The sequence below is a fragment of the Trypanosoma brucei genome, chromosome 4 (assembly GCF_000210295.1).
Source record: "Trypanosoma brucei gambiense DAL972 chromosome 4, complete sequence".
Classification (NCBI taxonomy): domain Eukaryota; phylum Euglenozoa; class Kinetoplastea; order Trypanosomatida; family Trypanosomatidae; genus Trypanosoma; species Trypanosoma brucei.
This window is the reverse complement of record NC_026737.1, coordinates 199,975-212,170: the sequence shown is the minus strand read 5'-3', so window position 1 is coordinate 212,170 and position 12,196 is coordinate 199,975. Positions and strand designations below refer to the sequence as shown.

At 49.7% G+C, this 12,196-nt stretch overlaps 6 protein-coding genes across 6 annotated transcripts; all 6 read left to right on the top strand.

Moving 5' to 3' along the window:
* Nucleotides 1-802: 802 nt before the first annotated feature.
* Nucleotides 803-2,365, top strand: TbgDal_IV910 (V-type ATPase, A subunit, putative; the record flags this gene model as incomplete). The annotated part of the gene is made up of 1 exon (XM_011774374.1): nt 803-2,365. One exon carries the CDS (start codon nt 803-805, stop codon nt 2,363-2,365), a length of 1,563 nt encoding a protein of 520 aa, XP_011772676.1.
* Nucleotides 2,366-3,522: 1,157 nt separating this feature from the next.
* TbgDal_IV900 (50S ribosomal protein L13, putative) lies at nt 3,523-4,131 on the top strand (the record flags this gene model as incomplete). The annotated part of the gene is made up of 1 exon (XM_011774373.1): nt 3,523-4,131. One exon carries the CDS (start codon nt 3,523-3,525, stop codon nt 4,129-4,131), a length of 609 nt encoding a protein of 202 aa, XP_011772675.1.
* Nucleotides 4,132-4,518: 387 nt separating this feature from the next.
* On the top strand, nt 4,519-7,824 carry TbgDal_IV890 (hypothetical protein, conserved; the record flags this gene model as incomplete). The annotated part of the gene is made up of 1 exon (XM_011774372.1): nt 4,519-7,824. One exon carries the CDS (start codon nt 4,519-4,521, stop codon nt 7,822-7,824), a length of 3,306 nt encoding a protein of 1,101 aa, XP_011772674.1.
* Nucleotides 7,825-8,099: 275 nt separating this feature from the next.
* TbgDal_IV880 (hypothetical protein, conserved) lies at nt 8,100-9,485 on the top strand (the record flags this gene model as incomplete). The annotated part of the gene is made up of 1 exon (XM_011774371.1): nt 8,100-9,485. One exon carries the CDS (start codon nt 8,100-8,102, stop codon nt 9,483-9,485), a length of 1,386 nt encoding a protein of 461 aa, XP_011772673.1.
* A 292-nt stretch (nt 9,486-9,777) lies between these two features.
* On the top strand, nt 9,778-10,278 carry TbgDal_IV870 (hypothetical protein, conserved; the record flags this gene model as incomplete). The annotated part of the gene is made up of 1 exon (XM_011774370.1): nt 9,778-10,278. The coding sequence occupies one exon, from the start codon at nt 9,778-9,780 to the stop codon at nt 10,276-10,278; it is 501 nt and encodes a 166-aa protein (XP_011772672.1).
* Nucleotides 10,279-10,927: 649 nt separating this feature from the next.
* Nucleotides 10,928-11,755, top strand: TbgDal_IV860 (hypothetical protein, conserved; the record flags this gene model as incomplete). The annotated part of the gene is made up of 1 exon (XM_011774369.1): nt 10,928-11,755. One exon carries the CDS (start codon nt 10,928-10,930, stop codon nt 11,753-11,755), a length of 828 nt encoding a protein of 275 aa, XP_011772671.1.
* Nucleotides 11,756-12,196: the final 441 nt, after the last annotated feature.

The following is a 12,196-nucleotide window of genomic DNA, read 5'->3' as shown; positions in this document are numbered from 1 at the left end:
TCCTACTTAAGGACTCGGAGATACTGTTGTTTGCGTATGCGCATATTTACAAGTTTTCCAGACTCCCTATCCCCCTTTCTTCCACGGATGTAGGTGCTGCGTGAAGTGGTGTTTTGTATTTTGCCTATCCCCAACCTTGTTTTCGTGTTTATTACTTTGGAGCCCACACGCGGTGGTGCTATCCATTTTATGTTTCTAACTTTTATTTTCCTTCGCTTCTCTTCCTTACACCTATTTTCACTTTCTTTCCCCTTCTTTTTTTTTTTGACGACCTGTCTCGGTCGCCACGCCCCGCTTTGTGACAACGTTGGTGCACCTTTTCAGGGATTTAAGTTCGCACCCTTCGGGTACTCAAAGCAGGTAGTTATTCATACAGTTTGAGAATAGAACAGAGAAAGGCGAGCAAAACGGAACAGAAGGAAAAATAAGGGAAGAGGCCAACTGAAGGCATAATTGAGGTGGAGCCACCCCTTCACCAATTGCTTTTTTTTAAATTCAAAGTCTTCGTGCACGGTAAGGTTGAGAAGACACGATGTCGAGCGACCGCAACCCATACAAAACAGAGCAGCGGATGGGTTCCGTCAAGGCTGTTTCCGGACCTGTCGTTATTGCGGAGAACATGGGTGGCAGCGCGATGTACGAACTTGTGCAGGTGGGCTCATTTCGGTTGGTGGGTGAAATCATTCGACTAGAGGGTGATACGGCCACTATTCAAGTGTACGAGGAAACTGGCGGGCTAACCGTTGGAGATCCAGTCTACTGTACAGGTAAGCCTCTCTCCCTTGAACTTGGGCCGGGTATCATGTCAGAAATATTTGATGGGATTCAGCGCCCCCTCGATACCATCTACCGCATGGTGGAGAACGTCTTCATTCCTAGGGGCGTTCAGGTGAAGTCCCTCAACGACCAGAAACAATGGGATTTTAAACCATGCTTGAAGGTTGGGGACCTCATTTCCGGTGGCGATATTATTGGTTCGGTCGTGGAGAACTCACTGATGTACAACCACAGTATAATGGTCCCGCCAAACATCCGAGGGAGGGTCACTTCCATTGTGGCTTCTGGAAACTACACACTGGAGGACGATATTGTGGAGTTGGAGTACAATGGGAAGGTCAAGTCGCTCAAGCTCATGCACCGGTGGCCGGTGCGGACCCCCCGGCCTGTGGCTTCAAAAGAGTCTGGAAACCACCCACTTCTTACTGGTCAGCGCGTGCTTGATGCCCTGTTTCCATCCGTGCAGGGCGGGACCTGTGCCATCCCCGGTGCGTTTGGCTGTGGCAAGACAGTTATCAGTCAGGCACTCTCGAAGTACTCGAACAGTGACGCTGTTATTTACGTGGGTTGTGGTGAGCGTGGCAATGAGATGGCGGAGGTGCTCATGGACTTTCCCACCCTCACCACCATTATTGATGGACGTGAGGAGTCTATCATGAAGCGCACATGCCTGGTGGCAAATACTTCCAATATGCCTGTTGCTGCTCGTGAGGCATCTATTTACACTGGTATCACCTTAGCTGAGTATTATCGGGATATGGGAAAACACATCGCCATGATGGCCGATTCAACCTCCCGCTGGGCTGAGGCTTTGCGTGAGATTTCCGGTCGTCTTGCTGAAATGCCTGCAGATGGAGGTTATCCCGCGTACCTCAGCGCCCGTTTGGCCTCCTTCTACGAGCGTGCTGGCCGTGTGACATGCATCGGTGGGCCGAAGCGTGAAGGGTCTGTAACAATTGTTGGTGCCGTTTCCCCACCGGGTGGTGATTTCTCCGATCCCGTAACGTCCGCCACCCTTGGTATCGTGCAAGTTTTCTGGGGACTCGAGAAGCGACTCGCTCAACGCAAACACTTCCCGTCCGTGAACTGTCTCATTTCTTACTCCAAGTACCTCAAGGCTTTGGAGCCCTTCTTCAATTCTCTCGACCCCGACTACATGCGGCTGCGCTCAGTTGCCGCTGAGATTTTGCAGCGCGAAGAGGAGCTGCAGGAAATTGTTCAGCTCGTCGGCAAAGACTCCCTTTCTGAGTCTGACAAGATAATTCTAGAGACTGCGAAAGTTATCCGTGAGGAATTTCTTCAGCAGAATGCCTTCACTCCGTATGACAAGTACTGCCCACCGTATAAGACATGCTGGATGTTGCGCAACATTGTCACCTTCTACGAGGAGGGTCAGCGAGTTGTAGCGGAGTCTGCGGGCGAGCACAAGATCACGTGGAATTACATTCGCGAAAAGATCCCTCATGTCTACACTGGTCTCACGGAAATGAAGTTCCGAGACCCTCAGGAAGGAGAAGAAGCCAACGTTAAGTACTACAAGAAGCAACACGAGGAGATCATGACCGCATTCGCTTCCCTCGTGCAGTAGTGCTACTGAAACTCAACCGGAGTTGGGAAAAAGGAGTGTAGTCTGAAAAAGTCTTTTTTCTCTTTTTGTTCATTGCTGGGCACAGTAGTTCTTCGATCTGTAAGGAAATGGGAGGGAGAGCACGAGGGAGGGAAGGCAAAAGGAGGGAAGAGGGCGTTGCCTTGCTATTCTTTTTTTTTTCCCCCAAAAATTTCCCTTAACGCGAGTATTTCTTCCTTTTTCTTTTTTTTCTTTTCTGCTTATATCCCTTTCCCCCCGAGTTATGTGTTTGAATGGGGGAGGGCATATGCGGTGAGGTTTGCTTCTCACAGTGGCCGTGTGGGAGGGGACTGATTTTCAGGGGGTCCGCACGTGAAGGGAAGAGAGGGAAAATGTTTTTTTTTTTATTTGGCGTGAGTTGTCATGTTGATGTTTACACTTGCTTTCCACCTTCAACCTTTGTGACTGTTTTGTGGGAACCCAAGGGTCTGCTGAAGGTCACAAGCGAAGGGAACAGGAAGGAGACAACGAAAGAGAATTGCTACGTACTAGGGATAGCTAAAGGTAATGGAAGGTAACTACTTGTGTGGTTTTTACTTTTTCCCCTACACATTTTACTTATAACTGTGAAGGAGGTGAATGGTTGGGGGAGATGAGTTGAAGAGGAGAACACTTGAGGGCAAGGCGTCAGGTGCTGTCGAATAAACAATCGGGGGAACGCGAATTGGGGGGAGGAGGGGAGAAATGCTTGCTTGTTTTCTAAACTTAGGTTGTGTGAGAACCCTCGAGAGCGCTGTATACAGCTTTGTGTTGAATGTGCGTCCCATCTGTTTTTTGTTTTTTTTTACATGCGCCAGCAATTTCCTCTCCACACCACTCGTAAGTTTTTCTAAATGAATGCTTCCCCCCCCCTTCACACACAGGGGTTCGTACTACAAACTTCTTGCTTGTTTCCACTTTTTATTATTATCGTGCGCAATGAAATCGCCTAAAGTTAACGAAAACGCGGAAGGTAAAAGTCCCTTCCTGCGAGGCACTGCGGTCCCAACTGACAAGGCGGGTGCTATAAACGGTAGGAAGGAGGAAGTATATATATAAATATATATATATATATATATATATATATATATATAATATTCTTGACGTAATATTTTTGTTACTCGCGTAGCTATTTACTGATGCAGCGATCAACCAGGATAGTTATGGCTCCCTTCAAGAGTGTGTTACGGCGGCACAAGCACCATCCAGAGGGACTGCCGCTGTATAATGATATGTCGAAGCAATGGCTCTGCCGCGAGGGGGAGAGGTGGTGGTTACTCGATGCCCGCGGTGAGCAGCTGCCGCGTGTGGCAGCCGTAGCGGCTCAATACATTACTGGACAGCATCGACCTGATTTTACGCCAGGGATGATAACGGGTGATCATGTTGTTATTGTCAATATTAAAGATGTTGTGATGGTTGGTGATCAATGGATTCGTGTGCCCATCACGTGGCAGACGGCATACCCGGGTGGGAAGTACCGTATTAGGCTTACGGATATGTATGAGCGTGATCCCTGCATGCTCATGTGGTGGTTTTTGAAGGATGAAGTTAACCGCCACTTTGTCCGTAAACTAAAGACGCGCATTGCCCCGTTGGAAAAGGCCTGGTTGTATGAGGATAGTATTCACCCGCATGCAGACAAGAATCCACGTCCACTCTGCTGGACTGATCCCGAGGTGAAGGGGTGGAAGTATAGGGATCCGCAGTTTATCCGCCGGTGGAAGCCTAACGAGTTTATGCATTGAAGTATCGTGATTCAGGCAGTGCTGATGATGGTGCTCCTTCTCTATTATCATTATTTTTTTTTTTTTTTGGGGGGGGCTGTACGCCGCGTGTTTGGGAGTGATTGGGGTACATGCTATTCACCTAGGACTCTCTTAGGGAGATGTAGCATTTGTTCTTCTTGAACAGTCCTGTTTACGTTTTCCGACCAACATCTTCGTCTGTCCCTTTGCTGCTTTGTTCACTCACATTTTGTGTTTCGATCTTCGTCGATAAAGCGTAATGGTGTTTCTTTCCTTTCTTTTTTTTTCTTTTCGCTTCGTTAACATTGTATGGCCGTGTGTTTGTGTGTGTAGTGTGCTAGCGGTAGCAGATTTGTGCGGGTTACTTATACCCCGTAGAAATGCGGGATGCGGTGTTCCGCGCGCATTTTTTGCGATGACACCCTTTTACGGCAATGGAAGAAACACCTTACTGAGGGTCAACCCTTGACAAAGGGGGATGCTTTCAGGCTCATGCGGAGGACGCTGAATGAGACACAGCGTGCGGAGCAACAGCAACGTTTGTCGTTCTTAGCCTCAAAAGGCAACTCGACAACCGTTTGGAAGGCCCTCGCCCGACATAACATTACTTGGAGGAACTCTTTGACATTGATGGACGCCCAGTTGGCTGCATTTTCGCCTTCTCGGAGGGAATTTGTGTGCAGCAGACTGGGACCTACGTCCAGGCTGTGGATGCAACTACCACATGTTATCGTGGGCGCCTGGCAAACTGAAGATGACATGCTTGCCGTTTTCAACCGTCTTCTGGCTTCAGAAACAATTGTTCAATTTGCGTCCATAGTGCTGGCAGCGATTCGAGAACGCCCTCAGCTGGGAGGTGTGCTTCCAGTTGTGTCTTGTGTACTACTGCACTGCTATGAGCTGGGAGGGAAACAACCGGACACGGCACTGAGTTGTTGCCGTCTCCTGGCGCTGGTTGGGCCTGAGAAATTGCCAAGGTCAGAAAGAGAGGTATTGGCTTTTAGATATGCCATGTTATATGCAACCCAAGGCCAGTGGAGCGTCGCTCTGTCCGTTGTCAATGCCGCGCACGAAGTCCGGCCTTCGGCCAAACGGCTTCTTTGGTTACACACTTCGCGTATAGTTCAATGGATTAAAGCTATAGAGTGTCTTCACCCTGTAGAACCCTCCTTTGTTGCTTCGTCTATCGAATACGCCCCGAACTGGCTGTGTGCATTGAGAACATACGAGCGGTGGAGGTCGCGTGACGCAGCTCAAGCGCTACTTATTCGAAAGGACTGCATTTCCGCTGTGGGATGGGAGGCTTCTCTCCATTTTTGTAGTCAGAACGGCGTCGACTCATATGGCATATTGCGTCCCATCCTCAGTATGGTACCTGGCGACCACCCGCAACGAATGCAAATACTAACGGACGCCACTCGAGCGACGGGGGAGTCCATGTACGCCGGAACATTGTCACGTAGGGCTTTTAAGCTGGCCCAGAGGGGCGAATGGGCTGAGGCCATTGGTTTGCTTTGTGGGTGTCGTTACTATGACGTAGCACTCCCCCTCGCACCGTATGCATCAAGAGGCGCTGCTTTGCCCCATGAACTGCTTGCCTACGAAGGGGCTCTGTGCCGTGTGAATCTTCCCGGTGGGCTGCAAGCACCTGTTTCCTTTGAGGAGCAGTTAGCCGTTGCTCTGCATGGGGACTGGAGACAACTAAAAAATGTTCATGATAATGCTAGGCTCAAGTCGTTGATGCTGGCACGAAGTGAGCCGAAACTTTCACCGAAGTCCCCGATATTGGAGGAAAGTAGTGAGATACAGTGCTTCACGTTCCAGAGCGAGGAACTTTCTAGACTTGTGTGCCTTTCCGCCAGCAGCAAAGTCCAGCAATATTTTGTGCAGGTTATCCCTCGGGAGCTGCGCAAACATCATTTTGGCTTGCGGAGAAGGGGTGGGCTGAAACCAGTGTCTCCCGACCGATATGCCAAGTTTCTATCGGGTAATGACATTGTCACAGACGGTGAGGGATGCAATGCTCTCTGTGCCATCGTGGTGGAACATCTCCGTCTCACCAATAAGTTGTCCGGCGAGGCATTCCTGCGGGAGGTTTCGCGCTGCCTTGCAAGCGGGAAAGTTCAACTTACCGCCGGTCTTCGTCACGAGTTTTCATTAGCGGTACTTCGCGCAACTCCTCATTTTGGCCGTTTAGACGCTACCCTGTCGTCCCGCATTGCATTAACCACCCCTCTACATTATCTTACTGCGCATGCGGTAGCTTTGGAGAGTTGTATGAGTGCCTTAGTTCTTACCGGGCAGTGGGAGCGTGCTATTGTAATTATGCAGCGAACGAAACCTCCCTATCCGGAGTCGTCTGCCGCTCTGGCTTATGTGGCGCCTCGCCATTTAGCCTTAAATGTTGTCAAATTGCTCTGGAGGGGCAATCCGCAGGACCGTTGGACTCTTGTTCTGCAGGATCTGCTTCATGGCGATACCAGATTTGCGACGGATGAGCTTGTGATTTCTGCCTCTCGGACGAAGTTCAGCAATGGAAGGAAGGATGTGCAGTGGAGGAGGCGTGTACTTGGGGCATGTTGCGCTTTGCTTCAGTCTTCGCAATCAATGCACGATGTCATGCAGACAGCTAAACTTTCTACTCTTTGCGCGCTGGACGTGGACGAACATGGGCTTCAGCGACTACTTCGTGTTTTATCATGGGAACAAGCACTAACAGCAATCAGCGATTTGAGTGAAAATAATGAGGTGATCGATGAGCACTGGTTGCTTATCGCTTGCATGAAGCCACATATCCCGTTTGACGCTGTAAGTAAAGGGGTATCATTATTTCCTTACTCTTTCCTGCTGAATACCGTGCGCGTTTACTACCAGGCAGTGGAGGAGAAATCTCTTGTCACTGCAGTCAAGGCCGTCTATCGGTACCAAATGTTGGTGATGAAGGAATACAGGGCGGATGCAACATACCTCCGACCCCTTGTGACGTTACTGAAGGGTCTATTACTCCATTATGACGGCGAAAGGTGGAGTGATACCACGGTGTGGCCGTTGGTGCGCCGGCTGTTCAACCATATCGTGGAAGGTTTCGGAATGACACAGTTGGGGAGGGAGGGTCGGCGGGGTGTTCCTGTTGCACTCCGCGAGGATAAACCTCTCCATGCGCTGCTGATTATTGGACTTCTCTACCATCACCTGAGCCGGGTGATGCAAATGCCAATACCGGCGAACATCACCTCGCATCTGTTACGGAGTGCCGCATACGGAACAAATGACTACAATGCTGCACTCTACTTTTTCAAGAGTTTAAAGCATCCGAACATTTACGAGCGGTCGCTTCTTGTCTTTGCGCTGCGCGATGTTGATGATGCCATGACGTTGTTACTGAGAGCGGGGCGCTTTGTACACGACAGACCGGAACAAGCGCTTTTGTGGAGTGACTCGAGGCGCGGCAGTGATAGGTGGTTGTTATCTATCGAATTACTGTCACAGTCTCCACCACCTCGGGGGAAACTGCTGGATCTTTGCCGAGGTTGGACATGGGCGGAAGCACTGCGAGTCATGGAATTGTTGCGGCGAATTATGGGGACCTCTCCGGAAGCTAAGATGTATGCTGAACTGGTGCGTGAGTGTCATCTGGGAGGTGCAGCAAACGTCGTCATTAGTCCCATCCCTACCAACGGTGAAGAAGAATAATGAATTTAGTGGTCCAGGGAAACGTATTCACACACAACGCAATGTTCCACCGCTCTTTCCCTTATATCGTGTCGTGATACTTTTTTGTTGCCACACATTCGGAAGTCTCTGTGGACCATCACTGCTTTCGTTTTAATGGTACCAGTTGCTTTTGCCCGTCCGTTTTTTTTTCCCATTCCGCCCTCTGATGTGCACTTGTTTTCCTTTTTGTTAACCTTCTCCTCGACCGATATGCATAGCGGGGGATTCCTCCTCCCCACTCCCGGTTAGCGACGATGCGCTTCCTCGGTGCAGGAGCGTGTAGCATCGTTTTTGCATTGTCGGAAGAGGAGGCACGTGAATGGGGCCATCTGCTGCCGTCTCATCTGCTGTGGCAACTTGCATTGCGACTGAGCGCGCGGAAGCTGCTTAGATGCCCCACCTGCTGTGATGCACTGAACGACTTTATTGGTTTCAGATTAGGTATCGGGTTGGACGATAAGTTGAGGGAGCGATGCGCCGCTGCCTATCCGCTATTTGCGGCTCGTTGCCAAGAAGCTCTTTACGCTGAGCTTGTCTCCAACTTCGCAGCTGACCCACGACATATTCAGCTCCATGGCGGGAGAAGCACTTCTGACGGTGTAGGGACAGAAGCTATGACAGACAGTTGGCCACATTACTCAACTTTGGCCATGGAAATCAAGCCAAAGGGTGTATGGAGGCGGCCCGCTGTTGTGGGTGTGGTCGTGGACGGTGTAGAATATTATTTGCATCCAATCAAGCTGCGTCAGTGCCGATTCTCGCTCATGCAACTGCTGAAACGCAAAAGGCACAACCATAGCACCCCGGTGTCCATGGAGCGTCGCTGCACCTATTGCCCAAATCAGCTGTTGCTGGGTGATGGGTCTTCTATCGTAGACGCACTGCAACACCTCAGCGAACACCCCGGAAATAACCTTGCGATTCTTCATGCAACAGATGCAGGTCAAGGGCTGAATGAGAACTCTATTGACATTGTTTCCTCTGTTCTGCGGCGATCGGGGATCCTCTCCATATTAGCAAATCTGCAACTCTTTGGCAGCAGTTCCAGTTGTGAGTGGCCTGTGCTAGACATTGAGTTGCTTTTTCGGTGGAGTGAGGCACGAAACATGTCAAGCGTTCGTTGGATTGTTTGCAGCACTTGCGAGGGACAGTTTGCGGCTGAAAGCTGTGCTTGTCAGAGTGAGCTTCCCCTTTCGTTATGCATGGAGACATGTAGCGGTATTCATTTGACACATTTTATTGCCCCTCCAATGGGTTTTGAGGAATGCGTTGAGCGTTTCTACGCTTCCGTCACAGCGAAGGATGTGTCCGTGCTTGTTGCTTTAACGATATCAGAGAAGGTGGAGTTGCCACCATCACTGTCGTCACCACCAAAGTTCGGCATGGATGGTTCGGCAGCTGAGGAAAAGTCAGCAAATTTATGTAGCAACCCGCGTGTCAGGTTCATCGAATGCGGAGATACACCTAATGGTGTGACGATTAACTTGGAGCATCCTCAAGCAGCCATATGTCGTGTTGGCGTTGTGGATTTGGACGCGAAGTGGCACAAACCCCTGAGCCGCTATTTTGAGCTTGACCGTGAAGTCCTTGCAGCGTGGGAGGATTATAAAGTTGTAAGCGCACCTGAGTTCCATTGTTAGCTTTTTGTGGGGGTGTGATCACCTCTTTAGGTTTAGTCCATGTGAGACGAAGTTGCGTAAACGTTCGTTTGTTTGTTTGCGTGTATCCGTGTGCTTGTACCCGGTGTGTACATGGGGAGCAAAACAGTGTTTGCTTCACTGCTCTTTTTCCACCCCATTTCCTTCAAGTTTTACGATCTTTACTATGTGCTGTTCCCCTGTAAAGGGGTGCCATTTTGAATCCTTGCTCACTTCTTAGAATTTTTCTGGTGTGTGAGGAAAGTGCTAACGATTAAAACAACATAAACTAGATATGGAACAAGATTCACATCCCAGGATTGGACTCATGTTGACGGAGGGGCAGTTCGAGGCGCTTGTCACACGCCTTCATGACAAATCGGTTGAACACAAAGCGGAGACCCTTCGACAACTGGACGCCCGTTTTTATCCAACAGCCCCACCAAAACGGCTACCAAAAGAAGCAATTGAGAGTAGCGTCGTGCGGCAGGTCGATCATGAAATGAACAGGCGGCGTGCAGCTCGTGAAAATTTGGAGATTCAAGAGGAAAGGAAAACTTTATCCAAAAAAATATCCTCCGCTGATGTCGAGAGTAGTGTGGAGAGGCTTTATACAGAAACGCTCGCACGCAAAAAAGCCAATATGGAGGAGAGCAGAAAACGATACCTCTATGCGGGACCTGACATGGTGAAGAAAAACGCAAAGGAGATACAGGAATACGTGGGACGTCTTGCAGTGCCTAAGAAGAAAGAGTTTACAATCGAGGAAGTGAACAAGGTATACGACCTTGTCTAATGGCAATGGCAGCGGGCGGCAACGCATGCATATATATATATATATATATATTTGCGCATGTGTATATCCCAGTGCGTAATCTTCTTAGGAATAATAGGTGCTTTGATGCCCCTATGTATATGGTGTGGATGGTCCACCTGCGGAATGTTGTTGTTACACCGTGTGGAGGGAGGGAAGGGGCGAGGAGAACTATCGGGTGCAAGGGGGCTTCTTTTTCTTCACCTCTTTTTTTTTGTACATATTAATGTTTCCTTTTCCTGCTTTCGGTAGTCACTCACCCGCTCGATTCCTGTGTCCCTTTCCGTATAAATAATTCTCCTCTTTGTAGATGAATTTTACTCCTTGTGAGCAATCCTTCTTTCTTTTTTTTTTTTCATTCTTCCACCCCTGATGATGCTTGTTTCTTTGTTGCGTTGTCACCCATGTACACCTTCGTATGTGTGACTATATGTATTTCTGTGTCTACACTTGTTTTTCCCATTGTGTTTTTTTGGCCAAACGATTTTACTACCGTCTCTTCAATCCCTTCCATTCATTGATGCTAATACACACCATATAAAATGGCTAGCAGGGGCTCACAGCGGAGGTTTTTGTATAGTAAGTTAATCTTATCAGTGTAACACCTCCAACTTGTTTGGCGGAAGCCACAATGCAGAGCCCGAGTGCGTTCGTGGCGGCGGCTGACCAATCAAACTACCGGGTTCCCGACGCACAACTCGCAACATGCACTAAACATGGTGGGGCTGCTGTGTTGTGTGCGACTGCAGGGAAGGTTGGACGCAACGGCCGCACTGCGGCTGTGGGCGCAACCCTTTTTTGGTTAACTTGTCCGTACTTGAACACTATAGTTGCACGCTTTGAGCGCCATAGTGCCATCAGCGCTCTACAGAGGCTTCTTGATAACGACCGGAAGGTGTCAGAGGCTCATGTGGCCTCGCACGCACGTTATGAAGAACGGGCGAAGGAGCTTCTAAGTTCTGAGCGATGGGCCTTCTTCGATGCGCATTTCGTCACTGGCGCCGCAGAGTCAGCGGGGGGTCGAAAATATGGCAATGCGGCGGTGAGCCATGCGACGGACCTCAAGTGTCTGCATGCCCTTGTGGCGCAATCGTTGTGTGGCGCTTCCAACCCGATTGGAGATGCTGTGATTCACTATATATTACTGCTTGCAGAGAAGGTGAAGACAATTAAAAATGCCTCAGCGCCCCTTAGCTCGGAGAAAGGGAACTCTGGTGACTGTTCGACTGCAGAGGTGTGTGGCGGAGAGAACAGTTTTGCTGCTGAGAGTCTGGCACTGGATGAAGTTTCTTTGTTAGTGGAATTTGTGAAGCAGCGGCTAACGGATGACATAAGGGGTGACCGTAGTGATTTGCGGAGTGTACACGACGCTGACAAACTCTGCTCTTCGGCGTGTGAGGTGCTGACTTTTCTCGATGGCCGACCGCCGAGGTCGCGGAAGAAGCATCGGATTAACTGAGGTTCGTGATGGATCACGTTTCTTCGACACACTCCATAGGTTGTGTTGCCAAGAGTGTAGGGAGGAAAAAAGAGGTTTCCCTGCGTAAAGTGGTGGAATTGTGTACCCTGTCGTAGGCGGGAGAAGTTTGGGATTGGACTGGAGTGAAGTGTGTTGTGTTGTGTTGTGTTGTGTGTTGAAGAGTCCTCTCAAGTCGGCGATGGGCGCTGAGGCAATTCCACAGCGCGGCCGGCAGGTTGGGTTGCGGGGTTGTTGCCGCTTATGTTTAGTGCGGGCTACAGTTGCGGAGCCGCATGTCTGCAGATGTGGTTGCGTTTCGTTGGATGCATTCTGTGCGAATTTCCCTCTGCTTTCTCAGGATCATGAGTTTGTTTTAACTATCCCTACACACGAGTGTTGTATTAGTTCCGAGCATCGTCGCACTTTGCCGGTCTCTTTTGG